Here is a 23,221-nt window from a genome sequence, read left to right on the forward strand (position 1 = left end):
TGTCGGTTATACAGCCAAACCTCAAACAAACAACACATCACATTGATTACAACTTGGATAATAAAACACAAAGTGTAAAGTGAAAGCAGTAAAATTAATTTATACCAATAGTATGTGACATAACAGTCACATTGTTCAAGCATTAACACGTTTAGGATTCTATAGTTCCTAACCATAATTCTAAAATCTACAGTCATTGTTCATCTCCTTATTCTACTTTTATTGGATCTACAGGTCTGAGTTTTAACCTCCAGTGGCAATAGCCAGAAGTACCACCAGTGTTCCCAGTGTTGGGCTTGATTATTACTGGATGGTCTTCTTTGTGATAATGGTCTCATGGTGGATTGAAGGTCAGCTCGTATGATTTGTAGTACTCAAAACCCTTTGAATAGTATTTTTGTTTTGGGTACACATAGGAAGATGAACTTTCCCCCTGGCTTCTCTGTGGAAGCAATAAAGTCATATTCTGTCTTGTATTGCTTTCGGTATGCTGAGTCAATAGATGACAAAGACATACAACAAATTATAAATGAACCATATCTACATTGAATGCCCATGCATGCTTTCAATCAAAGATGTACATGTGTTCTCATTGTGACACGTGAATTTACCCTTGGCTGGAGGGAGTGATAGTCTTTATATTTTATATATCTTATTTTGGGCATATATGGGAGTACCTGTTTTCTTCCTCTAGATGTCCCCATTGCCCCTTATAGTTTGAACCACCAAGCGCTTGGCTATAATGATTACTGCGTTTGGAACACTATGAAGCCACAAATGTTATGATCAAAATTGTGTATCTATCTTTTGAAGGGCGATATGTTGAGTGTTGCTGCGTGTTGTTGATCGAAGCGTGTGAAATGATGGATTCGCATGAATGGGCACCAGTGCTTAGTTAGAGTAGGCCTGACCTACTCAAATGTCACAAATCTCTGATCCTGTATCGATATAGCCTAAAGGCAACACCAAATACTTTGCAGAATCATTTTACTGTTGAAAGGTCTGACATGTTGTCATCTACAGTTCATTAAAGTTTACCTTTTTGTGCGAGGAATATTAACCGCATGACTTTATCATTATTTATGTCGTTAAAGTATTTTGTTTTCATATAGTAGTAGCATTTTTTTTTTCTGAAAGTCATATTTCAAGAAAAATCAAATAAAAAGATGAACACATTGCGCATGCCTGGCCAGATGAGGACACGCTGATCCCATTGTTGTAGAGAGGGCGTAGATTCATCTCTCATTTAATTAGTCTGCAATTACAAAATTCAAGTCTGGACCATACTACTATACTATTACTATCCTACTACTGTGTTTCCACCGTGCACTTTTAGTTTTGTTGACAACACAAAGCCCTTATTTTCATGCGTTTTGCACAAAGCTCCTCCCACCTCGGCGAGGAGCATTGTGGTACACGTGCGCTGAGGATTACCCAATCTAAACAACAACAGGCTGCCATGTGAGCGGCCAAAACGCTTAACGATTGGTACATATTTGACCAATCGCAAAAATTGTGAGAACGATTTACACTCATGGGCGTGGTTCCTTTTATATGAGAACAAGAAGCGACTGCACATGTTTGTCTTGATTATCCACAACTTTATTGTATGAGTTGGCGCACACACACTGTTCGAGGAATTAATATAAGTTAAATTAATACATAGTATATGTATTGTTGAACGACCCATTCAATTCAAGGGTATGACTCTCGCTGGCCATTGTCTTCACCATTTATGAAACTACCTGTAACTTTAGCAAATAATTTTTATATTCCGCATGTATACTGCCACAAAAAATAACTGCAGAATTTCGCATTTATAAACTGCCTAAATATGCTGAATTTGATATTGTAAACTGCTGCATTCTATGTGTGTTCTATTTCAAAAATGCACCGTTTGTTATCTAGAATGCACTTCCCATTTCTGTTTAATCGGCTGATCAATACTTTTTGTATAACGTAACATCATATGTATAAAAACTGTATTTGCACATGGTTCTTTTTATATTATATACACTTTGCTCTTTCTCGCTCCCTCTCTCCCACTCTCTCCCTATCTCTCTCTCTCTCCCTCATTTGCATATAGTTGCTAGGGGAAGTGACGTCAGAAGCATATGACAGTTATCGCTGTGGAGCAACATCCTATGTAAAGAATCGGACGATATTTGGAGTATACCTATTCGCCAAATCCGACCCCATCCTGCCTTAAAACAGGGGAAAATGATATTGAAAATATCCAGATCATAAACTTCACATTCGTGGCTTTCTGGAAATATCGATATTGTGATGGTTTAAGGATTTAAACCATTAAAACGGAATGGTGAAAGTTGGACGGCCACAGAAGAGACTGAGACTAGGATCTGGAGAGGAGGGGGAGTGTGAATAAAGGGGTCGGTTGTAACCCAATTCAGTAAGGTGAAACATTTGAAGAGGTAACCGAGCATATAGTTCATTCTTTGCGAGATAACATTAATTTACAAGGGACAAACTAAGCTATAGACGAAAAAAGTCAACATCAAAATGGAGTTGAGAGTAGGAAACCGATACAGACTGGGTAGAAAAATCGGAAGCGGATCCTTCGGAGACATCTATTTGGGTGAGTAAAATTCAACATTAACTCTGTATTTTCCCGGGGGATAGATGGATTGTTTTGATCATTCGCATTGGCACTGGCTCTGCAAATCAGGTTCACATCAATGTTCATACTTGGCTCCTTTTAATGTGGTCGAAAATCAAGCGAAGGAGGTTAGGTCAGGCAAGCTAGTCCCATAGTCCTAGCCTAGTCCTAATCCCGTCCTACCCCAGTCCTAACCTAGTCCTCCTAACCTAGTCCTCAGCTAGTCATCACCCATCTTACCCTAGCCCTCCTAATCGAGTCCCCTCTCCGTTTTATCTCCAGAAAAACACCCATATATTCCCCTCGGATGTATCCGCCTATGGTGCATGTATCATAGGGCAGATATCCCTCCGTGAACGGCCTGTACTCTGTGTGTTGTCACCATGTCTCACAGCCCCTGTTTACAAACGATCAGGGTTTGAGGATATTTTCTTGATCGCTACTAGCTCGTTTCTTCGTTTTGTGGACGAGGCAGGCTATGGTCCCTGCTGGACCAATGCTAAGTAGATGGATTTGAATCTTCTTGGATGCCTAACCCCGTCCAGGCACAGCCAGTCCTACAGTGTTTGCTTGCAGCTCCCTGCCATCTGTCATCTAATTCCGGGGCTGAAGGGCAGCAGAAAACATGAGCGAGCGAGCCAAGCAGATCTATCCTGTTCTCCGGGCAATTCTTGCAGCCAAGTAGTTTTTTATTTTTGATGTTATATTATTTTGGAGCACCTCACTTATGCGAGATTACCGCTGTTAATCCGTTGAATGCGATTAAGATTCGCTCCAACAAATACTGTGCAGCAGACTAGTTTGTCCAGTTTATTGAGTCCTCGCAGTTTAAATGAACGTATTCAAATATAGCCCTAATAACGAATGTAGACAACCAGTGTTTACATTCAGTTATCTAGTGTTGTCTGTCCTATTTGACCCATTATATTTCCACATTCATCCCATACATGCGATGGAGGCCTAAACGCCATGCACTATAGCTATCTGTACATGACTGTGTTGTTACATGACTATTTTCTGAAGTGTAACGTTACGTTAAATATAAACTGACTCTTTATAGCTGGCCTGACCCAATGCAAACTAACCAGTGTGTGAATAGAAGGACTGCATTGTTTCCATGAACGACATCACCCCTGTTAATAACTGTCATGTTTGTGTTCTAGTTGTTCGGTTTTTAAAATGTTGACCAAGCAAAATATATCGTTTTTTTTGGGGGAAACCTAGCATTGTTCCCTCTTTGGGTATTTAAGTAGACCAGCTGACAAAACAAACAAAGCAAGCAGACCTGCATTTGGGACAGAACCCTTAAACTGGAAGTGCAGCTGTGTTTCCCTCCCTTATGTAAGGTGACTTATAGAAACTGTGTTTCCAAAACATTTATGTTTGTCTTTGGAGTCTGCTGAGCTTTTGTCATTGTAGACACTTGTTTTCGTTACAGGCCAGTAACTCCACCCTCCTGAATCCCTCTGTGTGCAAGTCCAACATGCTCGTTTTATTGAGATTCCTGACTGAATTACAGCCTGTGTTGTGTAACTCTGAGACTCAAACGGGCTATCTTCCATCTGTGTCCTCCTGTAAAGTAGACCGCCTATGTTATATATACGTGTTACAACACTCTATAACAACAAAGTGCCTTTATTTAAAGCATAGATATCGTATGAATGTCTGTCGTGCCAACTTATAAACCATAAACCAACCAAATGAGTACTAAACCAACAGCAATAACAAGTAGACTGGAGCATTGTTATGTGGCTGTTCTTTGTTTCTTGTCCGTAGGTTCCGCTTGTCTGTCTGTGATCTGTGTTTGTATTAGGAGTATTGACAGCTTGAACCACTTGAACCAGTTCCCCATTTTATTAATTTTTTTGCATTGCAGTTGGGTGTATGAAACCACACGCACGCATATGAGTCTCAGCCTGTTGAGTGATTGCACCCAGGGTGTGGAGAGTCAGGACCCTGATCAGTAAATATTGCCACTGGTTGCTTTCCAGCCCTCAAGAGACGGCAGACTTTGTGTTGTGTGGATCTCCTCTCGAAACGCACCCAAGTGTAGCTCACAACATGAAATATTCATCCATTTTGATTTAACGTATACCAGGGCACCAGTATGGACACGACAAATCAAGTAAATATAGATTGACCATGCTGGGTCTTTGGCAGACATGAATATAATGGACAAAAAATACAAATAATGTTAAATTCAGGGACAGGAAGTTACTTTATTGGACTATAGAAGGACCTGTGAACAGGGTCCATTGTTGTGAATTTAAGTCAGGGCTGCTGGTCGTGGTCTTTATTAAGGACCATGTGTGCGTGCATTTTTTGATCATAAAAAGTTGATACTTATTGGCGTTCTTTTCTTTTCCATTCGATTTTTTTTATTTCCGTCATAGATTCATTTCCCCACAATGGTTTGTCATGCTAAGTTGTCAGTCTGGTTCTACGATTGTTTCCTGAAACTGGCTCATGTAGGCCAATCTGCCTGGAAGCACGTTTAGTGTTTATTAGTCAGGCTCCAGCATTGTTTTGTTGCTGTTGTGCAGGGATATGCCTTGACATGTTCGGCCACGCAACCTTCCATAAGTTATTTGGTAGAGTATCCCTTGGCTGCTCATGATTTTATTTCACAATATATAGGACGCAAGACGCATGTGCCTCTACTTGTCTCGACATGTATGACGCGTATGTATGACATGTATAGTTGCGTCATACTCTCCGTTTTCACATGATATTTGACCTGTGCAGTCCTGGTCCTGTTGTCTGCGGTAGCAGCACTAATGATACCATGTGTCCTGTCCTCTGTGTCCGTTCCCAGGCACTGATATTTCTGTGGGTGAGGAGGTTGCCATCAAGCTAGAATGTGTGAAGACCAAGCACCCCCAGCTCCATATCGAGAGCAAGATCTACAAGATGATGCAAGGAGGAGGTGAGCCGTCACGTCACACACTCACTTCTCATACGTCTGTTGCCATCACGAAAAATAACTCTCCTGTATAATGTGCTTCACGATGCATAACTGATCTGTATACCGCAACACCTTGTAAACCATCAACACTGCTGACTATCCCCTTTTTTAAACGGTGATTCATAGCCTGTGGTATAAATATATATCAATATTTCTAATATAAGTATCAAGTGATTCAGGGCAGAATTACGGCGAGCACAGCGTTACTGACTGATGCTTGATATAGATATCCTAATGAATGGATCTCTGCTTCTGCCCCATTGAACCTTGGATGTAAATGACCCCCCCCCCACCCTTCCTCTCAATCCACCTGCAGTGGGCATCCCGATAATCAAGTGGTGCGGCGCGGAGGGCGACTACAACGTGATGGTGATGGAGCTGCTGGGGCCCAGTCTGGAGGACCTGTTCAACTTCTGCTCCCGCAAGTTCAGCCTCAAAACGGTCCTGCTGCTGGCGGACCAGATGGTACGGACTCACTCAAATGTCACCTCCCGGTAACTGCCGTCGTGGTCACAGCGCTAGAGGGCCTGAATGTGTTCATATCCTGTATGAACCCCCCAGTGGAGAAAGGAAACCAGCTCGAGGGACACCCTAAGGGAAGGCTCCAATGCCTGGATATGGAGAAGATTGATAGGTGTCGTGTGGGTGTCATAAAATGGCAAATGAATGTTATCAAATTGTCAAAGGGCACAGAGCAGCCATCATAGTATTGACTTGATAATAAATGAGTAATTCATTTAGACTGATAAAGGCAACGCCTCTTCCATCTGTGTATGGTGGTGATGCAGCGAGCGGACTTGTCACGGATGGTATTATTAAATTGCAAGTAGAGCCATTTTTTGGGTGTGGTAGAAATACTGGTTGTTTTATTTGGCTCTGAATGGATCTTGGAACCTTTTTGGCTACAGATTCCGACATTTTTTAGTCTGGTATTTCATTAATAATAGCTTTGTTCTTCCTGGGTATTCCTGTTCAATAATTTCTAATATAGGAGAGAACTGCTTCACCTGTTGTGCAACATTAAGTCTAAGGAAATCAAGTCTCTTAGAATCACAGAAAAGTGGGACCATTTCTTATGTCATTGGTGTGGTTCTGAAAAACAACGTTAATGGTCCAAATTGGCTGTGTTTTTTGGCAGAAAGTTTTTGTTTCAGACCTATTGCTTCACAACACACGTGGGAAGCAACACTATAACCGAGCATTCCCCCTTTTTAGCACTTTCTTCTACCACGAACCTCGTCGCCTTACTCCTCTGCCTCTCTCTGTCGCCACCATAGATCAGCAGGATTGAGTACATCCACTCCAAGAACTTCATCCACCGGGATGTGAAGCCCGACAACTTCCTGATGGGCCTGGGCAAGAAGGGCAACCTGGTCTACATCATCGACTTCGGCCTGGCCAAGAAGTACCGCGACGCCCGCACGCACCAGCACATCCCCTACCGCGAGAACAAGAACCTGACCGGCACCGCCCGCTACGCCTCCATCAACACACATCTGGGGATAGGTAGGGTTGCTGTTGGCACTCTCTGGGAAATGACCTTATGCGTGTTGCAATGGAGGTATTTTAATCAAGGGTTAAGTCTCGTTATCCGCTCTGAATTTGCATGCCCCTGTCGTATGCGTAGGATAGGATCATTGTGGATGATATGATGGGAGCTCTGTATAGTTACTTTGTCCCGTCCGCTGCGCCCCTACAGAGCAGTCCCGTCGTGACGACCTGGAGTCCCTGGGCTACGTCCTCATGTACTTCAACCTGGGCTCCCTGCCCTGGCAGGGCCTCAAGGCCGCCACCAAGAGGCAGAAGTACGAGCGCATCAGCGAGAAGAAGATGTCCACGCCCATCGAGATCCTGTGCAAAGGCTACCCCTGTGAGTGCAATGTGTGGAAGGGCAGTGGTGCTCGGACTGAGCCCACATATAACGGTGTCTTGCCCTGAAAGAAGACTCTCGCATCAAGATCGCCTATTTGGAACCGGGATTTTGAGTCCCAATGGCTTTTGACGATTATTTTCTTTTCTTCTTTTAGCCGAGTTTGCCACCTACCTGAACTTCTGTCGCTCCCTGCGTTTCGACGACAAGCCAGACTACTCGTACCTGCGGCAGCTGTTCAGGAACCTGTTCCACCGCCAGGGCTTCTCCTACGACTACGTGTTTGACTGGAACATGCTCAAGTTTGTGAGTATAAATAACCACGCCGTGTGTATTATCCGGGTGCAATTATGATAATGTCAACCCTTCAGAGTTGAGATAGGCTGACATTATAAATGTCTTGCATGCAAATTCACAATGAAGTTTACACAAAGCCCCTTCTGTAAGTATCTCCTCTCAAACCCGTCCTGCCATGTGCCCAGGGAGCCAATCGCGCTGCGGAGGAGGCGGAGCGAGAGCGGCGTGACCGAGAGGACCGGCTGAGGCACGGCAGGACCCCGGGCGCCCGGGGGATCCCCGCTGCTCCCGGGAGGCCCCGGGGTCCACAGGAGGCCGGAGCACCCCCCACGCCCCTCACGCCCACCTCACACACCGGTCAGTGCAGTTACAGACTACTGGGAGGCTCATAGTGTGGGGAAGTAAATTAATATTCTGCAGTTTGTGTGAAGGCTTTTTGTTATTGCCATTGTCAGGCAATCTTATACAAATGTGTTTGTCTCATTACAGTATGTGCTACGCACAAGTGTGCATCTTTGTTTTTTCATTAATTGGCTGGCAATGTTTATAGCTATCCATGTTTCATGATCATAAATCTTTCAACAATTAAATTATGAAACCGGTCCAACCTGTGCTTTTCGCCAGTGTCTAGGGCACCGCTCCATACTACCTGCCTTTCTGTCAACGTCTCTGCCAAAGTGCGAATCTAAATTTGCAAACGGCAAAGCCGTGCCTGGAGCTGTTGTTGAAGTCCCTGTTGAAAGGGTGGGGGTGGTGCACACGGATTAGCTATAGATAATAGATTATATATATTTATATATCTTTAAAGGTGATATTGTACTTTTTTGACTTTTCCCTTGGCTCCAGACCGTTATATGCCATGTTTTACTTTTAGCTAGAAAAAATCAGTATTCGCGCCCACCGAGAACCCTTTAATAAGTGCGTGGAACGGCTTGTTTGCGCTCATACTTTACATCCGTAAATGCTTGTGCTGTTCGGTTAGCTGCCATGTCGAGAAAATGCTCCCTGTGTGCAAGCTAATTCCCAAAGAAGGTGGCGTGAAGAATGAGTGGTTGCAAGACCACATCATCCGCAGTACGGCCCCAGCATTGTGTTCGCTTCATGTCACTGAGAGCCGGGCACCGTATGATGTAGGATGTTCGCCTCGGTTAGTCCTTACAGACGAGGCACTTCCCACTTTGTTGGCCCCACCTCGACCCCTAAGGATCACACCCTGTAAGTATGCTTTATTAGTATATTTTTTTCAAACAAGGTAGCTACTAAGAGTGTTAGTTGAGTTTGTTGTAGCTGAGCGGTACACCCAGTGCAAAAGATACAGAACGTTATTGTGTGTAACATATTGTTTAGTCAGCTGTAACGTTAGTTCTCGGCTAACTTCCTAGCTCCAATAATTATGCTGTTATGTTTTGGTTCATCAGCTCTAGTATTATACCTCGGCTATCTTGCTCACTTAAGTTATTGTGTCGAGTTGGATAAATTATTATTAAAGCTGTATTGTTACCGTATGTTATTAAGGCCTTGTACATCGTCATGGCATATATTCAATACGAGATAATTACCAATCACTGACTAAATAACTTATTTAAACGTCACAATATCTTTCCTATGCTTCAAATGGAGCATTGACTTTTGACCTTCTATAATTGTAGGTTTTGCCTGGTGAGCATTATCCTAAAATGAAGGGGAGGACTGCAAGCTTCAACATCTGCAGGACAAGCTGTCTTCAAGGTCGTGTTAAGTCCTGGAAGGGGAAAGGCACCACAAATTTGGAGTATATGGATCACAACACGCGATGGGATGACCTCCCTGACACTCACTGTCCCAAGAAGAAAAAGCTGACAACACCAGGAGAGGATAAATTGAAAAACGTGTTTACTGTGTGTATATACAGGGATGCTTCTGTGAAGTGTTTGAAACATTATCAAAATTGAAACGCATTACAATTTTATATTAGAGTGGTATCTCTTAACATGTAATAAAAACATTCTCTGCCTCTGTCCCATTCTTCAAAGGTTCACACACAGTCCACTCTAAGGATCTTTTTTATGTTATGCATGCATGTAGGCTGAGCTGGAAGCTGCTTCATTCGTCTTATAACCTAATAAGGACAATAAGTGCTGAACAACAAATAGTGTTTTGTAGTAAAGCAAATGACTCTTGAGGCGGCATCATCGCATAGGGCATATTATTGATCCAGGACGCCAATTGTATTTAAAATACAATGGGTGTTGGAATTGTTCATATAAAACAGATTGATGCAGGAGCGAGCACCAAACGAGCAACGTTAGCCTTGTGCATAGCTTTGAAGATGCAACAAGAAAGAGTAATGTATAATTGATCAAATGTATAGTTATAATGGATATACCGGGTCATTTAACGAACACACTATTGTTACTTTGTTGTACAAAAATTTGTTGGATCGTGAAATATAAGATGGCCACATCAAAACTACTTACCACTGAAGCGTCCGGGTCATAAGGTGTTTTTTCGGACCGACATTATTTGGACAAATGTTAACAAATTCTTGGGCGCTCTGAATATGCCGATAAGCGTTTGACCAATCGTGACAGAGTTGGCGTGCTGACCAATCAGAGCTGACTGGGCTACTCGGGAGGGGGGCCTAAAGTGACCATATTGCTAGAGCCGGTGCTGTGTATGAAGGTGTATGAGAGTATACAGTCTGCACAGGTGTCTGACGGTGCACCCCCTCTCCTCTCCTCAGCGAACACATCCCCGCGCCAGGTGTCCGGCATGGAACGCGAGAGGAAGGTCAGCATGAGGCTCCACCGCGGGGCGCCCGTCAACGTGTCCTCCTCCGACCTGACGGGGCGGCAGGACGCCTCCCGCATGTCCACCTCACAGGTACGCGTGTCCCCTCGCTCGGCCCCGCTCCCGGGCCTCGTCGCTCGGCCCCCCGGCCCCCGACTCGGATACACCCAGCCGCACACAAATGATCACCCACCGTGGCTTTGTCAGTGTTCAGCCTCAGCTCAGTTGCTTTTACAACATGCAAATGTCCCATGCCATGTATTTGGTTATTTCCCTTTCTCAGTTGGTCCCAAAGGGCTTTCACAGGCCTCTGCAGGTTTAATGCAGAGTTTGACTGCGTAGGAAAGGAAGGTTTGCCCCAACATGATTAAAGGACACTAAAGCAGCACAAGCAGGAATGGGAAGCCATCTGCTTATTAGGTCATCAAACTCAGTGGAGATGTCAGAAGCCCTAGCTCCTAAGGAGCCTTTTTTTTTTTTTATCCACTCATTGTCCGTCGAAAGGACCTTATTTTAAGGAGAAGCCCTGTATGTGTTGGAAAAGGTTCATCAGGCAGGTGAACGGACCGAAAAACATAAGACGCATCGCAGATAGTCCTCACCGGTCGTGTCTGGTCGGATTAACTCTGGGTTCTGACTTGACATATACAGCCTTCTCTCTTCCCCCCCCCCCCCCCCCAACCTCAGAATAGCATTCCCTACGAGCACCATGCCAAGTAGACGCTCACCAAGTCCTTGTGTGATGGCAGCCGCGCTGGGTGAGTCCCATACCTGAAGCACTGCTCAAACACTCCTCTCCTGCACACGTCCCCCGGGACTGTCCAGGCCTTCAGAGTGTTCTTCAGGTTGCAACGGCTTCACTCCTGATCCTCCGAACGGGTTTGAAGCCACAGCCGGAAGGCCCTTTTTGCAGCGTTTCATCTACAAAATGAATTTACCTTGTGTCTGGGACCGTCAGTTCCAGCTTCTTGGTAAAAGCTGTAAGAGACTTCCGGTTTTTAGTGTTGCAACCTGGGTTCAGAGTGTTCTGCAGGTCAGGCAGCCTGACTTCCCATTTCCTGTTAGACTTGGGTGTGTTTGGCAGCAGCCGATGTCATAGGATCTCGTATTGCAATTGCAAAAGTTTTGACGACGATGTGTCATTGTGCAACGTCTGCACAATGTTAAAATCGACAACCCATCAGTGACGTCGGGCAGTGAGTCCCCAAGCCCTAGTCTTTTGCCCCTTGACGCGACTTTTGATAAATATGTTGGACACGTAAAGAGGCAACACAGTTGCAAAGACAACAGTCGATGGGCGTCAGTTATACAGTAAGACGGCAGAGGAGCAGTCTGTTTCGCCATACGTCGTTTAACATTTTAAAAGTCGAGCCAATCAGAAATCAAAGAGCCCATATTTACCGTTGATTGTATGACATCATCTTTGCGCCCATCAAATCCATTTCCATTGATCCAGACGGGAGGTTGTTCTCAGGTGTGAGGCAATCCTGTCAGAAGGTGAGCGACCAGTGTATCAAAGCCCTAGCCCTGACCCTCTCCCTTCCCCACGTGTGGAACCCGCGCCCTCTCTTGATCCATGCTCTGGCTTGTTGCTTGTGCTGTTGATTTGATGCCTGCTCAAAGCTTAGCGGCAATGCTTCACAGCATACGAACAGCATTCACGGCAAGCCTTGCATTTTTATGCCGTCGTTGTGCTGATGAGGTGTCGATACAACATTCCCTGCCTTGGCTTTAACGTTGATGTGTTCACGCAGAACATGTCCTGCCTTGGCTTGTATCCAAACCGTTGTGTGTGGATGATGAGGGACACTGCAACCCCACAGCATGGCACTCAACCATATGTTTAGGATTGTGTGGAATATTATAAACCCGTGTGTAACTCCAAATCAAATAAGTGTGTGACTTTCCCCATCCTATGTCTTACCAACCTATTGATATATTATCCATTTTCCTGTTTGTTCTTTCCATTCAAAGGGGGCCTACTGTTTATATAAATCCTTTCCTGCTCTTACACACTCTGGTCTATTTGGTTGATATTCCAGATGGTCACTGGGTAACCCGAAACCCTGGGTGTGTCTCTAGTCCTACCATAGAGCCGGCTCAGAGTAGATTGGGCTGATTTGATATGAGCCAGTACTGGTTCTCCTCAAAATCATTTCCTGGTCTACAAAATGAACCAGGAACACTAACGACGGTGTTTTATGATGCACGGCCAAGCGATTCCAAGATGTCTAGGAGGAAGGCGAAACGTCTGCGGTGCAATTCCCAAATGAGATATAAAAAGGAAATCTCTGAACAATCTCCTGAAAGGCCAATCAACGGGGAGGGAGGTGGGAAGGTCTACCACATTCAGAGCTGGATAGTACACTACAGATCATGTTTTATTACATGTTTCAGAATCATAGTTTGGCAGGCGTTAATAATTCAGGGCTACAATATTGCCCTACAAAGAGTAATTGCGCAATTGGGAACACCGAGAAAAGGGGCTTTAGAGGGTTTCAACTGGCCAGCCTTGGCTGGTTATAAGGCATATTGCAATAATACAACACAAAGCCAAATTTAAGTCTGAAACTTTATCACAAGATAAAACACGCGTGCTATTCAAGTTTAGTTGTAAACAAATTTTGCCAAAACAGTAGTTAGCCTTTGGACAGCGGAAGAGGCCCCCTTTAATTAGAATGATGGACTAAACGGCCAATAGCTTCACTGTTGCTCCCATTCACGGTGTTGTCTGTTTCCTCTGCAGATGGTGGCCGGTGTGACTCCTGGTGGCCTCCACTCTTTAGCTCCGCGATGAGCCCCCCACACACCCCCACACACCCCCCACCCGCTCTGCAAGCGGGCCACACCCTGCTCATGTAGCAGCAATCAGACGACACACAAATATACTGCTACTGCTAACTCCAGCTCTCATTTGAAGCCAGCTGCTGACTCAGCACAATGTCTGTCTATGATCTATTTCTTGGCCTCGTGTTCCCCCCCCCTCCACCCCACCCCCCCTGCTTTTCAGATATTCCTGCCTCCTCTTTGAATAGATCACAGCCTGCCGTCTCCACCCCCCCCCCTCACTGTCGGGGGTCTTGGTTGCCAGACCTAGAGCGGCAAACATTTTGATAAAATATATTGAGGACGTAAAGGACTGCTCTCATGTGTCCACTTTTACTCTCGGGGGAACCTTTGCAGAACCCTCCATGCCGGTGGTTCCCTTCCACCTCCAGTTGGGCTTAAGAACCGGTCTGGCCAACCTGTAGTACACACACACACACACACAACACAATCACAAAACTGTTCTCCACCATTATGTGTCCTGACACACACATTCCGTGTACCACCGTTCACGGAATGTGTGTGTTCGGTTCTGTTCCTACTGCTACTGAACATGAAATAACCCGATGCATAACACGCTTTTACTTTTTTACTTGGCAGTAACTTAAATCGAGTGGAAGCAGCAGCTTCTCTTTCCTGTGGGTAGTTTTTTGAGACGTGATGCTTTTATTTTGAAGGTGTGTGTATTTTATTCCCTCACATTAACGACTAGCCAGGGCGCTTTTTCAGTTTCTGTTGGGTTTCATTTTGCAGCCGCTGGTGCAATACTTTTTCGATAGCTACGTCCTTTATAGGAGAGAAAAACAAATCCTGCTTTGCATGTTTTAGAACCCTGCCCCTTCGTTTCGCCAGCGGTCAAGGGCAGGGATAAAGCTAACCGGTCTGCTCATAGTCCTGACGTACCAAGTCTTCTATTGGTACCCTGGGTCCAGGTAGATATAAGTGTATCAACCGTTAAGTTTTCTGGAATCTCACGGTCAGTGATGTCACCAGCCTCCCCCCCTTCCCCCTCCCTCCCCTCCCTCGGTTCAACCATCGAATGAGTTCCCCCCCCCACTCCCAGTGTCTGGTCGAGGAGAAGTGTACTTTACAAAGGAGACCAGGGGGGGCCCGTTTAAGACACTTGCATTTGATGTCTGCTCACTGTTGTACAGATCTACGTTTTCATTCCCTCGTTTGTATGATTTTTAAGCTGTGAAATATCTGTAATATAGATGTGTACATGTCCTTTTTTTTTTTTTTTTTTTGCCCCTTATTTGTCTATTGGTTTAGATGAAAAAAAAAAAAAAAAGGCATCCTCTATCCTCTCTTCAACTCCATCCAGGCAACTTGCCTGGTGTTGGGGGGGGGGGGGGGGGGGTTAAAATGCAGGGGTAGTTTTGTTTTGCGTCATGATAACCAGTGGCTCTACCCCCCAGTAGTTTCGTCGTCGACGCGTCATGAAGCAACCTAGGCAGGGCTGTGAGTTACACCTCGGACGCAGGCGCCCCATCCCTCTGTCATTTAAAATTCTCGTCCCCTTTCAAACTAACGTAGTCCTTTTTAAGGAGCACCTTGCAGTTTGACATTCCCGCTTAATTAAAGTCAGGGAACGATGTAGTGGATCAAATTGTTATTGTATTAATGTACTTGAGATACAGCTGCGTGAACTTTTAAATACTAAAAGGATCTAGCCGTGATTCTAAAAGTGACAATATTTTAGCATTTGATTTGAAACATTTTCCCACGCAAAAATTAAATGGTGGTGGCAACATGCAGGTGATACTTGAGGATAAATAAGTAAACCCCAGTTTTAGCAGAAAACTCCAACCTGGAGATTCAAAAAGATGCCATCTGGAATGTCGTGAAGGAAAAACGAACACTTTGGGTTCTGTAGCAGTGAGGGGAGCCCGTTTTATTAACTGAAAGTGATTTGGGGGTTTACTTCACGGAAGCATTAGTATTGTATAGTCCCTGGTTACGTCCCTGCACATAGAGGTAGTACAGGATCAATTATGGAACGCCACAGCCAGCTCACCACTAAATGGATGAGGACGAGGCACTCGTTGCTTAACAAGAATCTTTTTGTTTTTCTTTGTCTGTTTTTAAGCAAAGAAAATAATGTGAGTCCAGAAAGTCATTGTCTGAATCTTTATTTCTTTCGCCTTGGAGGAAATATCCAATAAAGGGATCTGATATGACCTACATGGATGTGGCTAATCACAGAGACGGGGGCATTCAAAGCATTATAAGTGTATTGTTCACAAATTTCTATTGAGTCAAGAACTACTACTAATACTTGACAGGTTTAAGCCAGCAAACTAGTTTGGGCGAAGGGCGGTTAGTATTTACCCGGACTTGTATGGGAACCAGCCAGTCTCCTGAAGCTTTCTACGCCTTTCTGACCATGTCCTGAACCATGGGAAGCCTGTTGAAATTGAGCCTCACTGCTCTTCATTCTTCCCCTTAAGGGATCATTTTGACACGTGGTCGGTTTGGCTGGCCATGCAACAGTTATGTTTATCCAAGGTACCGGCTCCATAAGATCTACTTTCTCTTTGTATTTGCCACTGTATTTGTGTACTTTAAAACCTGTAAATAAATTAAGTACTTGTACCATTTTTGCACTTTTTGTCCAACATCGACCACACCTGCTGTACTCGTAGAATCGGAATGTGTATAAATATTGTTTTATTCTGTTCAGTTTTTTTTTTTTGTGAGGAATCATGAACTGTAATCTGTAATGGCAGTCGAAGCTGGCGTTCTTTGCACCGTGCATTTAAAGCACAACTGGTAGAGAGGACCTGTTTCGTAACAGTGGGTAACCCCCATAAAGCAATCACTGATGGGGTCATTGAATAGGGTGCAGTTCAATATGAACAAAAGGGCCCTTATGCTCCTTACAATGGTCTTGAACTCAAGGATTATAGCCATTCATTATCGTGTTCATTGTCTACAATGAGGAGCATCATCCGTCTATTGACCAGCCGTCACTTTCACACAATGCCTTCATGGGTAGTTAATCAATACTTCATCACAGCTGTGTATTGTGTACTTGACTTCGAACAGTAAAATACACTTGTGTGTGTTGCAATTCTCAATGTCATAACAGACAACATGAAAGTTCCTTGCAAATGTCAAACGATGACAAAACACAACCATACACGCACACACTTCACGTTACGCCAACAGCAGCATCAGAACAAGTGCAATCATTTAGAGGAACTTCATTGCCAAGAATACGTGAATTATGTTATGAAAATAATTTAAGTTTGATCAGCACACATGCCTTATTAGACACAATTGGACACAAGTAAAACAGTAACAACACCACTGCAAAATACCAATTTTGTAGCACACTGGCAAAATAATAGTACTACAGTATGTAGTTCCCCTGTGGTAAGCTAATTGCCCACTAACCACAGGCTCAGACAGAACCCACTATTGATTATAAAACACTTTGGTTGTTAACTGTAATGCCCAGCCTTATTCCCAAGTGGTATCTGAACGTGAGAACATAACAGGTGAGGTTCTGCAGAATGAAACCTCAGAAACACGCTTCCAAAATAAAAGTTGACACCAAAACAGTATTGGAAAAGTAGCGTTACAGAATGAGAAAAAAACGTCAGAAATGGAAAAAGGCGAACACTGAGTGAGCAAGGAAATGTGCCCAAACTGTGCAGATGTGAGTTGAGTCAGCAACTCGTGTTTTTGTGTTTGTTACAGTGTGACACCTCTTAACATAGAACACAAACAAAACGCACGGTGAAGATTTATTCTCCCTCTCTCCCGCGTCTCACCCACCCTGGCGCTTGGCATTCTCAACTCAAATGTCCTCTTCACCAGGGCGACTCCTCCCCTCGTTCTCCTTTTCACTTCATACACCGTTCTCTGGCTTATCCCTCTCCTTCGATCTCCCCCGCCAAGCCATTCCCCGTCTTCTCCTGCGGCCCGGCCGTCTTGCCCTCGTCTTCGTTCTGTGTCTCGGGGCCCTCCTCTGAGCCCGCCTCCTCGTGGTTAAGCCCCTCCTTTTCGCAGGCGCTCATGGCCATCTCGAGCCGGGACTCTGGCTCCTGGTCCTGCTTCTTCTTGAGGCAGAAGAAGTTCCCCAGGGCGATGATGAAGGCGGCCACCACCACCTCGCACCCGGCCAGCAGGAACACGTACATGTAGTTCTTGGTGGCGTCCAACAGACGGCCTGGAATTGAAAGCGAGAGAGAGCATTTGTTAGCGGCAGCAGAACTAGTAGTAGGTCATTCTGTTATAAAGTTTGATTGATGTCGATTATGTCGATTATCGATTATCCTCCAACACATGACAACAAGCGAGTCAATACAACACTATTACACTTCAATACAACACAATACAATGTGTTACAATACAATTAATTTGACTGTATTAAACACATGTAAACGAAGAGGTTTCTCCGTATGGCTGACCTGCGCCGGGAGGCCCCACTAGCACGGCGATGGCCTCCATCAGCAGCACCAGGCCGATGGCGCTGGAGAACTTCTCCGTTCCCACGATGGCCATGAGCACCTCGAACTGCAGCGCTCCCACCATGCCGTAGGAGATGCCGAAGAAGATGCAGAACAACACCAGCCCTGGGTAGTCGGTGGCCTGTGGGGGACAACAGCAGCAAGAGACTGCAGTGAGGGGGGGATACTTTGACGCCCATCTAAGGGTTAAAACACATCCTAGGGGAACATTAATTTCTTTGTCCTAATTTAATCTTATTTTTCTCTGAATTATTCGGCATTATTAAATGACAAAATATATTATAAGTAACATAACCACGGCACGGCAGCTGCAACAGAGCCCCAAGAGGTTTCTTGCTGAACCACACAGCGGAAAGCCTCACCTGCGACCCGACGATATCGGTGACGCCGTTGAAGATCATGGCGAAGCTGAACAGGTAGACGCACCGGGGCCGCACCCACTTGAGCCCCGCGATCACGCCGCAGAGGGGCCGGGCGAACATGTCCACGAAGCCCAGGGTGGTGAGGAGCAGGGCCGACTTGGTGTCGGCGTTGCCCAGCTCCTTGGCGTAGCTCACCACGAACACGGGCGGCACGAACAGCCCCAGCACCATGACGGAGGCGGCCACCGTGTAGATGAGGAAGCCGCGGTCCCGGAACACGCTGAAGTCCAGCAGCTTCTTCTTCTTGGCCGGCTGTGGGTTCTCCTCCTGGATCTCCTTCACCTCGCCCTCCGCGTCTTTGGGCGCCTTGGGGGGCAGCAGGGGCCTCATGAGGGCCCCACAGGCGCAGCAGTTGAGGAGGATCCCCCCCAGGATCATGAAGCCGCCCCTCCAGCCGTACTGGAACTGGAGGTACTGGCCCAGCGGGGACAGGCAGCACAGGGCCACGGGGCTGCCGGCCGCCGCCAGCCCGTTGGCCAGCGGACGCTTCTCGCTGAAGTAGCGGTTGAGCATGATCAGAGAGGGCTGGAAGTTCAGGGCCAGACCCAGTCCTAGGGGAGGGAGGGAGAGAGGGAGGGAGAGAGAGGGAGGGAGACTATTAAACAGTTACACGTCTAGACTAAAGCATACATTACAGTGGGCCGTGGAGAGCATAGTGCTGAAAATGAATTAGAGAGTACAAGAGAGAGTACAAGAGAGAGAGGTGAAAGGGTGGCACACACAGCCACGCCAGGGTGGGACACGGGGAGGCGTATAAAACCATACAAGTGTAACACACGCATGCAGTGTCATCAACGCCCTACCTGTAATGACTCCGATGCAAATGTACAGGTGTATGATGCTGGTGGCGAAGGAGGCCAGGACCATCCCCAGGGAGGCGAACAGCCCTCCGACCATCATCACCGGCCGGCAGCCGAACCTGTTGACCAGCACACTGCACAAAGGGCCTGTGCACGGCCCCGCGGCCAGTCAGTCACACCCTCCTCTGACACCTCCATGCTTTAGGTCAGTGGTGTTCAACATGTGCCAGTGGTACGTGAGGGTACTGCAGGCGGTACGTGGGACTTTTATCCTTTAAATACACACATTTACAATTTTAGGGAAAATTCTACAGTAATATGGTTCAGTAAATATAATATTATGGCTTGCTGTTATTCTAATAATGTGTATTCCACTATGTTTAATTTGTTTTTTAATGCTAAATAAACACTGGGGAGTATAAGCAGCATTGCTGACTTTTTCTGTCCACTGTTTCTAACTGGCCATGGCCTTGCAGTAATAATTGTGTATGGAGGGGGCATTGGCAGTCTTCGCTCAGCAAACTGAATGAGTTGTCTTTCATATTCTGGGAAAATGTGAAGAGCTGAACCACTGGGCCTACACAGCGCCATCCATGGTAGAAAACAAGTGACAAAATTTGGATGTTTCTCTTTTGTCCTGTAGATGGAAGCAAACTCACAACACCTTGGTCTAGTCTAGTGTAAGCTTTACATCACACACGTGTCCCCACCTGTCCCGTAGAGCATGGCTAGCAGTATAGAGGATATCCAGGCGGTGTCACTGTAGCCCACGTCAAACTCATGGATCAACTCCTTGAAGAAGACGCTTACGGCCTTGGGGAAGGCGTATGAGAAGCCTGTGATGACGAAGCAGCCTGTCAGCACAGCCCAGCCCCAGCCCCCGTCTGGAGCTTTCACCCCCGCGGGCCCCTCGTCCAGGACTACACCTCCCATGATGCACCTCTGATTGCGATGGCGATGTCACAGCTGTGGACAGACAGAGAGCTTGTTTTTGGCTTTGTATTCACTACTATACAATACTACAATTTCAATCTGTGTTTAACTACAAATCACTGGGTAAATATCGATCTGGTTAAAGCCATTCTGGGTGTTGGTGATAGTGGCAATAGTAGTAGTACACATACTAGTACAGCGTCTTATTTTCACCAGGATGTTGCATAAAAGGAAATGCCTGTTTGATTCAGGAAACAACGGTTCTGTTTATCTCCAGCAGGAACATTAATGCATTGACACAGCCTATTCACGAGTGCACAGTCACAATGATATTACCAGCCATGATGTAACACTGCTCCGTCAAGGGCAATGTCTTACAGAGGTTTTTTGTATGATGCCTCATGCTATTTCCTTATCCCTTTTGCTGTTGTAACACAGGCGTACACAATTGTTCACGGATTCACAAATCTTTTTGAGAGGAACATATTTTAGCTTATCATATGTAACAAGCAGTGTAGGCCTACCAATGACTCTGAGATTGGCTACATCTAGATTATTCATTCAGAAATTAAGATGGTTATAAATCAAGTAGTTAACATAGCTAAACCAGCCAGTTTACAACCACCACAAAGCTCAATCAAAGAATCAAGAGAGAAGGACATCACAGCATCTGTTCTGTAGATGGTTCTCTCACACTTCAACAACCCTCTACAGACCTGTGGACCTTGTTAGGGTGTAATATACGCATCACTATTAATTTATTTATTGGCTCAAATACTAGCATGGGTTAGCGCGGTAACGGTAATGGTGCCAGAATCAAGAGAATGATTTACTCCAAGCTTCTCGCCACGCATTTCCAGCTAACTCTTGACTTTCCTCAGCTGTCAGCAGATTCGGTCGTACCCTTCTGTGAACTCTTCCTTGGAGTGGCCGCAGCAATGTACACATTCTGAATGCCATTGCTGCAGTTCTTAAACCCAAATTACGTTGATTTATCATTTGGTCAAATGAAATAAATCCAACTGCACACCCTTAATGCCTTAAAACCAACCTTATGCTTAAATAGCGTGGATGAATTGTAAACATGTGCCTAGACTCCCAAATGCTTAACCCTTTTGTAAAGTATAATGACTGGAATATCCTATGGCCCGGTGGTTCAGTGGTAAAAACTGTTGCTTCACGGTAAGAAAGCACTAAGTTTGAGGCTGATTTCTGCCACCAGGGATGACCACTCTGGCCTTTGCTGTTTGGTGGTTGGATTATATCTAGGTTTTTCTCAATGCGATGGATGAAGTCATAGCTCTGTGCCTTGTTAGCATAATCTGTGTCATCGTGGAAGTCTATGAGGACTTGTCTGAACGTAATGTTCTGTGTGATGTGATCTTCTCAAGTGTGCTGGGAGTCACACACCTCACAACCCACCGCACACACAACATGCCTAATATCCTAACCTTTCCAATGGAACCCGTGCAGCCTTTTTACATGGGTGCAGCTATACAACCTAAAATTAGAGATCCTTATATAACTACTGGACAACCACTCTCACTCAAATTCTCTCCCTCACACACAAACACACTGGCTGCGTACCAACACACACACACACACACACACACACACACACACACACACACACACACACACACACACACACACACACACACACACACACACACACACACACACACACACACACACACACACACACACACAATAACTAACAGCATCATGTTTTGAATATCAGCTCGCATTGGATTCGATTTGCGTGTGCGCTTTTATGTAAATGAGACACATACAAGAGAGATCGCTCTTAACAGGCGCACGTGCTGCTGTGAGCGTGCGTCGACGTGTCTGACGCCCTGGCCGCTGGTCGGATGCTGACGGGCGCACGTAGGCTGGGCTACGTGACGCCACTTGTAGTTGTCAATGCGAGGGGGGGGGGGGAAACGTTGAAGTCCAACTATGTTAACTCGAGATGCTTCGCGTTTCCTCCAAAAGAGGATGCCCGATGACGTCAGCCATGGTCAGCACCGGCTTACGTGATCAACAACGTGTGCGCAGCAAAGGCGTAGCACAAAAATGGTAAGAAAATAAAAATCCTTGATAAAAAAAGTATATATATATCTAATTCTCTCTCTATCTCTCTCCCCCCCCCCCCCCCCCCCACACACACACACACACACACCACACTCGATCACACCTAACACCTAATTATGTATTTTTGTTATTATAAAGGCACCCAGTGCAACTTTATGTAAACATTCAATGAAAAATAAACATTCAATTTCTAGTATTTTTTACACGTAGTAAGTTTCAATAACTCCATACCATTACATATCGACATTCAAGGAGCAAAGATGAGACGTCGTTGTGTGGTGAGAACTGATAAAAAATCGTAAACAACAACATTCGCCGGTGGGGAGAAGCCAATTTTCCATTGACTGGAAGCCTGCTTTATTTATTGTAGGTTACAAAAAAGAAAGAAAATGGCGGCATTGTTGTGGTTATCGATTTTGTATCAGTTCTCACCACACAACGACGTCTCATCTTTGCTGCTTAAATGTCGGTATGTAATAATAATAATAATAATAATAATAATACATTTAATTTAGAGGCGCCTTTCAAGACACCCAAGGTCACCTTACAGAGCATATAGTCATCATTCAAAACTATGTAAAACAGACTAGGAATAAAAGGAAAACAGAGGTTAAACATGAATAATAATAATAATTAATAACACTCAAAGACGCCTAACGTGAAGGGGGGACCTCACTAACCAATGGTAATGGTATGGAGTTATTGAAACTTACTACGTGTAAAAAAGACTAGAAATTGAATGTTTATTTTTAAGCCTCGAAAGTTGCACTGGGTGCCTTTAATTGTTGTTTCGCTTAGCAAAAAATCTATGCTACACACATCTACATTTAGAGTACTCCGAACGTAATTAGCAGAACATCAGCCTTCCCATGGAAGTCCTCTATCATTCATTGGGCAAACGATGAACCGTAATCCTTTCTGCCTTGCCAACAAATGTCTATTAATAATGAAGAGGTCGCCTACCTGACCGGAGACGTTAGGATTTAGGGTTGTGGAATCAAACTCGCGTCCTCCGCCACTTGTTTCACGAGCTGTCACCGGGCAGTGAGAGGACGAGCTGGGGGAGCGCTGGAGGATTGAAAAAATTTCTCTCCATCTCTCAGGTGATGTAGAACCCATCTCCTCCTCGGCGATGACGCATCTATGACCA

At 45.2% G+C, this 23,221-nt stretch overlaps 2 protein-coding genes across 4 annotated transcripts; one reads left to right on the forward strand and one right to left on the reverse strand.

Annotated features, from left to right (window-relative positions):
• Positions 1-2,100: 2,100 nt before the first annotated feature.
• csnk1db (casein kinase 1, delta b) lies at positions 2,101-15,939 on the forward strand. 3 transcript variants are annotated; one of them, XM_060036780.1, is made up of 10 exons: positions 2,101-2,596; positions 5,433-5,543; positions 5,899-6,047; positions 6,860-7,088; positions 7,282-7,452; positions 7,610-7,758; positions 7,935-8,106; positions 10,472-10,611; positions 11,206-11,276; positions 13,265-15,939. In XM_060036780.1, exons 1-9 carry the CDS (start codon positions 2,521-2,523, stop codon positions 11,236-11,238), a joined length of 1,230 nt encoding a protein of 409 aa, XP_059892763.1. In that variant the 5' UTR covers positions 2,101-2,520; the 3' UTR covers positions 11,239-11,276; positions 13,265-15,939. The 3 variants fall into 3 exon arrangements, with proteins under 3 accessions (XP_059892763.1, XP_059892762.1, XP_059892761.1); XM_060036779.1 differs by having other exon boundaries at positions 11,211-11,276; XM_060036778.1 differs by lacking the exon at positions 11,206-11,276.
• A 58-nt stretch (positions 15,940-15,997) lies between these two features.
• Positions 15,998-23,177, reverse strand: slc16a3b (solute carrier family 16 member 3b). The gene is made up of 6 exons (XM_060036777.1): positions 23,035-23,177; positions 19,755-20,010; positions 19,048-19,191; positions 18,185-18,795; positions 17,763-17,943; positions 15,998-17,521 (listed from the first exon to the last, which is right to left on the reverse strand). The coding sequence occupies exons 2-6, from the start codon at positions 19,975-19,977 to the stop codon at positions 17,220-17,222; spliced, it is 1,461 nt and encodes a 486-aa protein (XP_059892760.1). The 5' UTR covers positions 19,978-20,010; positions 23,035-23,177; the 3' UTR covers positions 15,998-17,219.
• Between the last annotated feature and the right edge of the window lie 44 nt (positions 23,178-23,221).

Source organism: Gadus macrocephalus, chromosome 18 (genome assembly GCF_031168955.1).
Source record: "Gadus macrocephalus chromosome 18, ASM3116895v1".
Taxonomy (NCBI): Eukaryota; Metazoa; Chordata; class Actinopteri; order Gadiformes; family Gadidae; genus Gadus; species Gadus macrocephalus.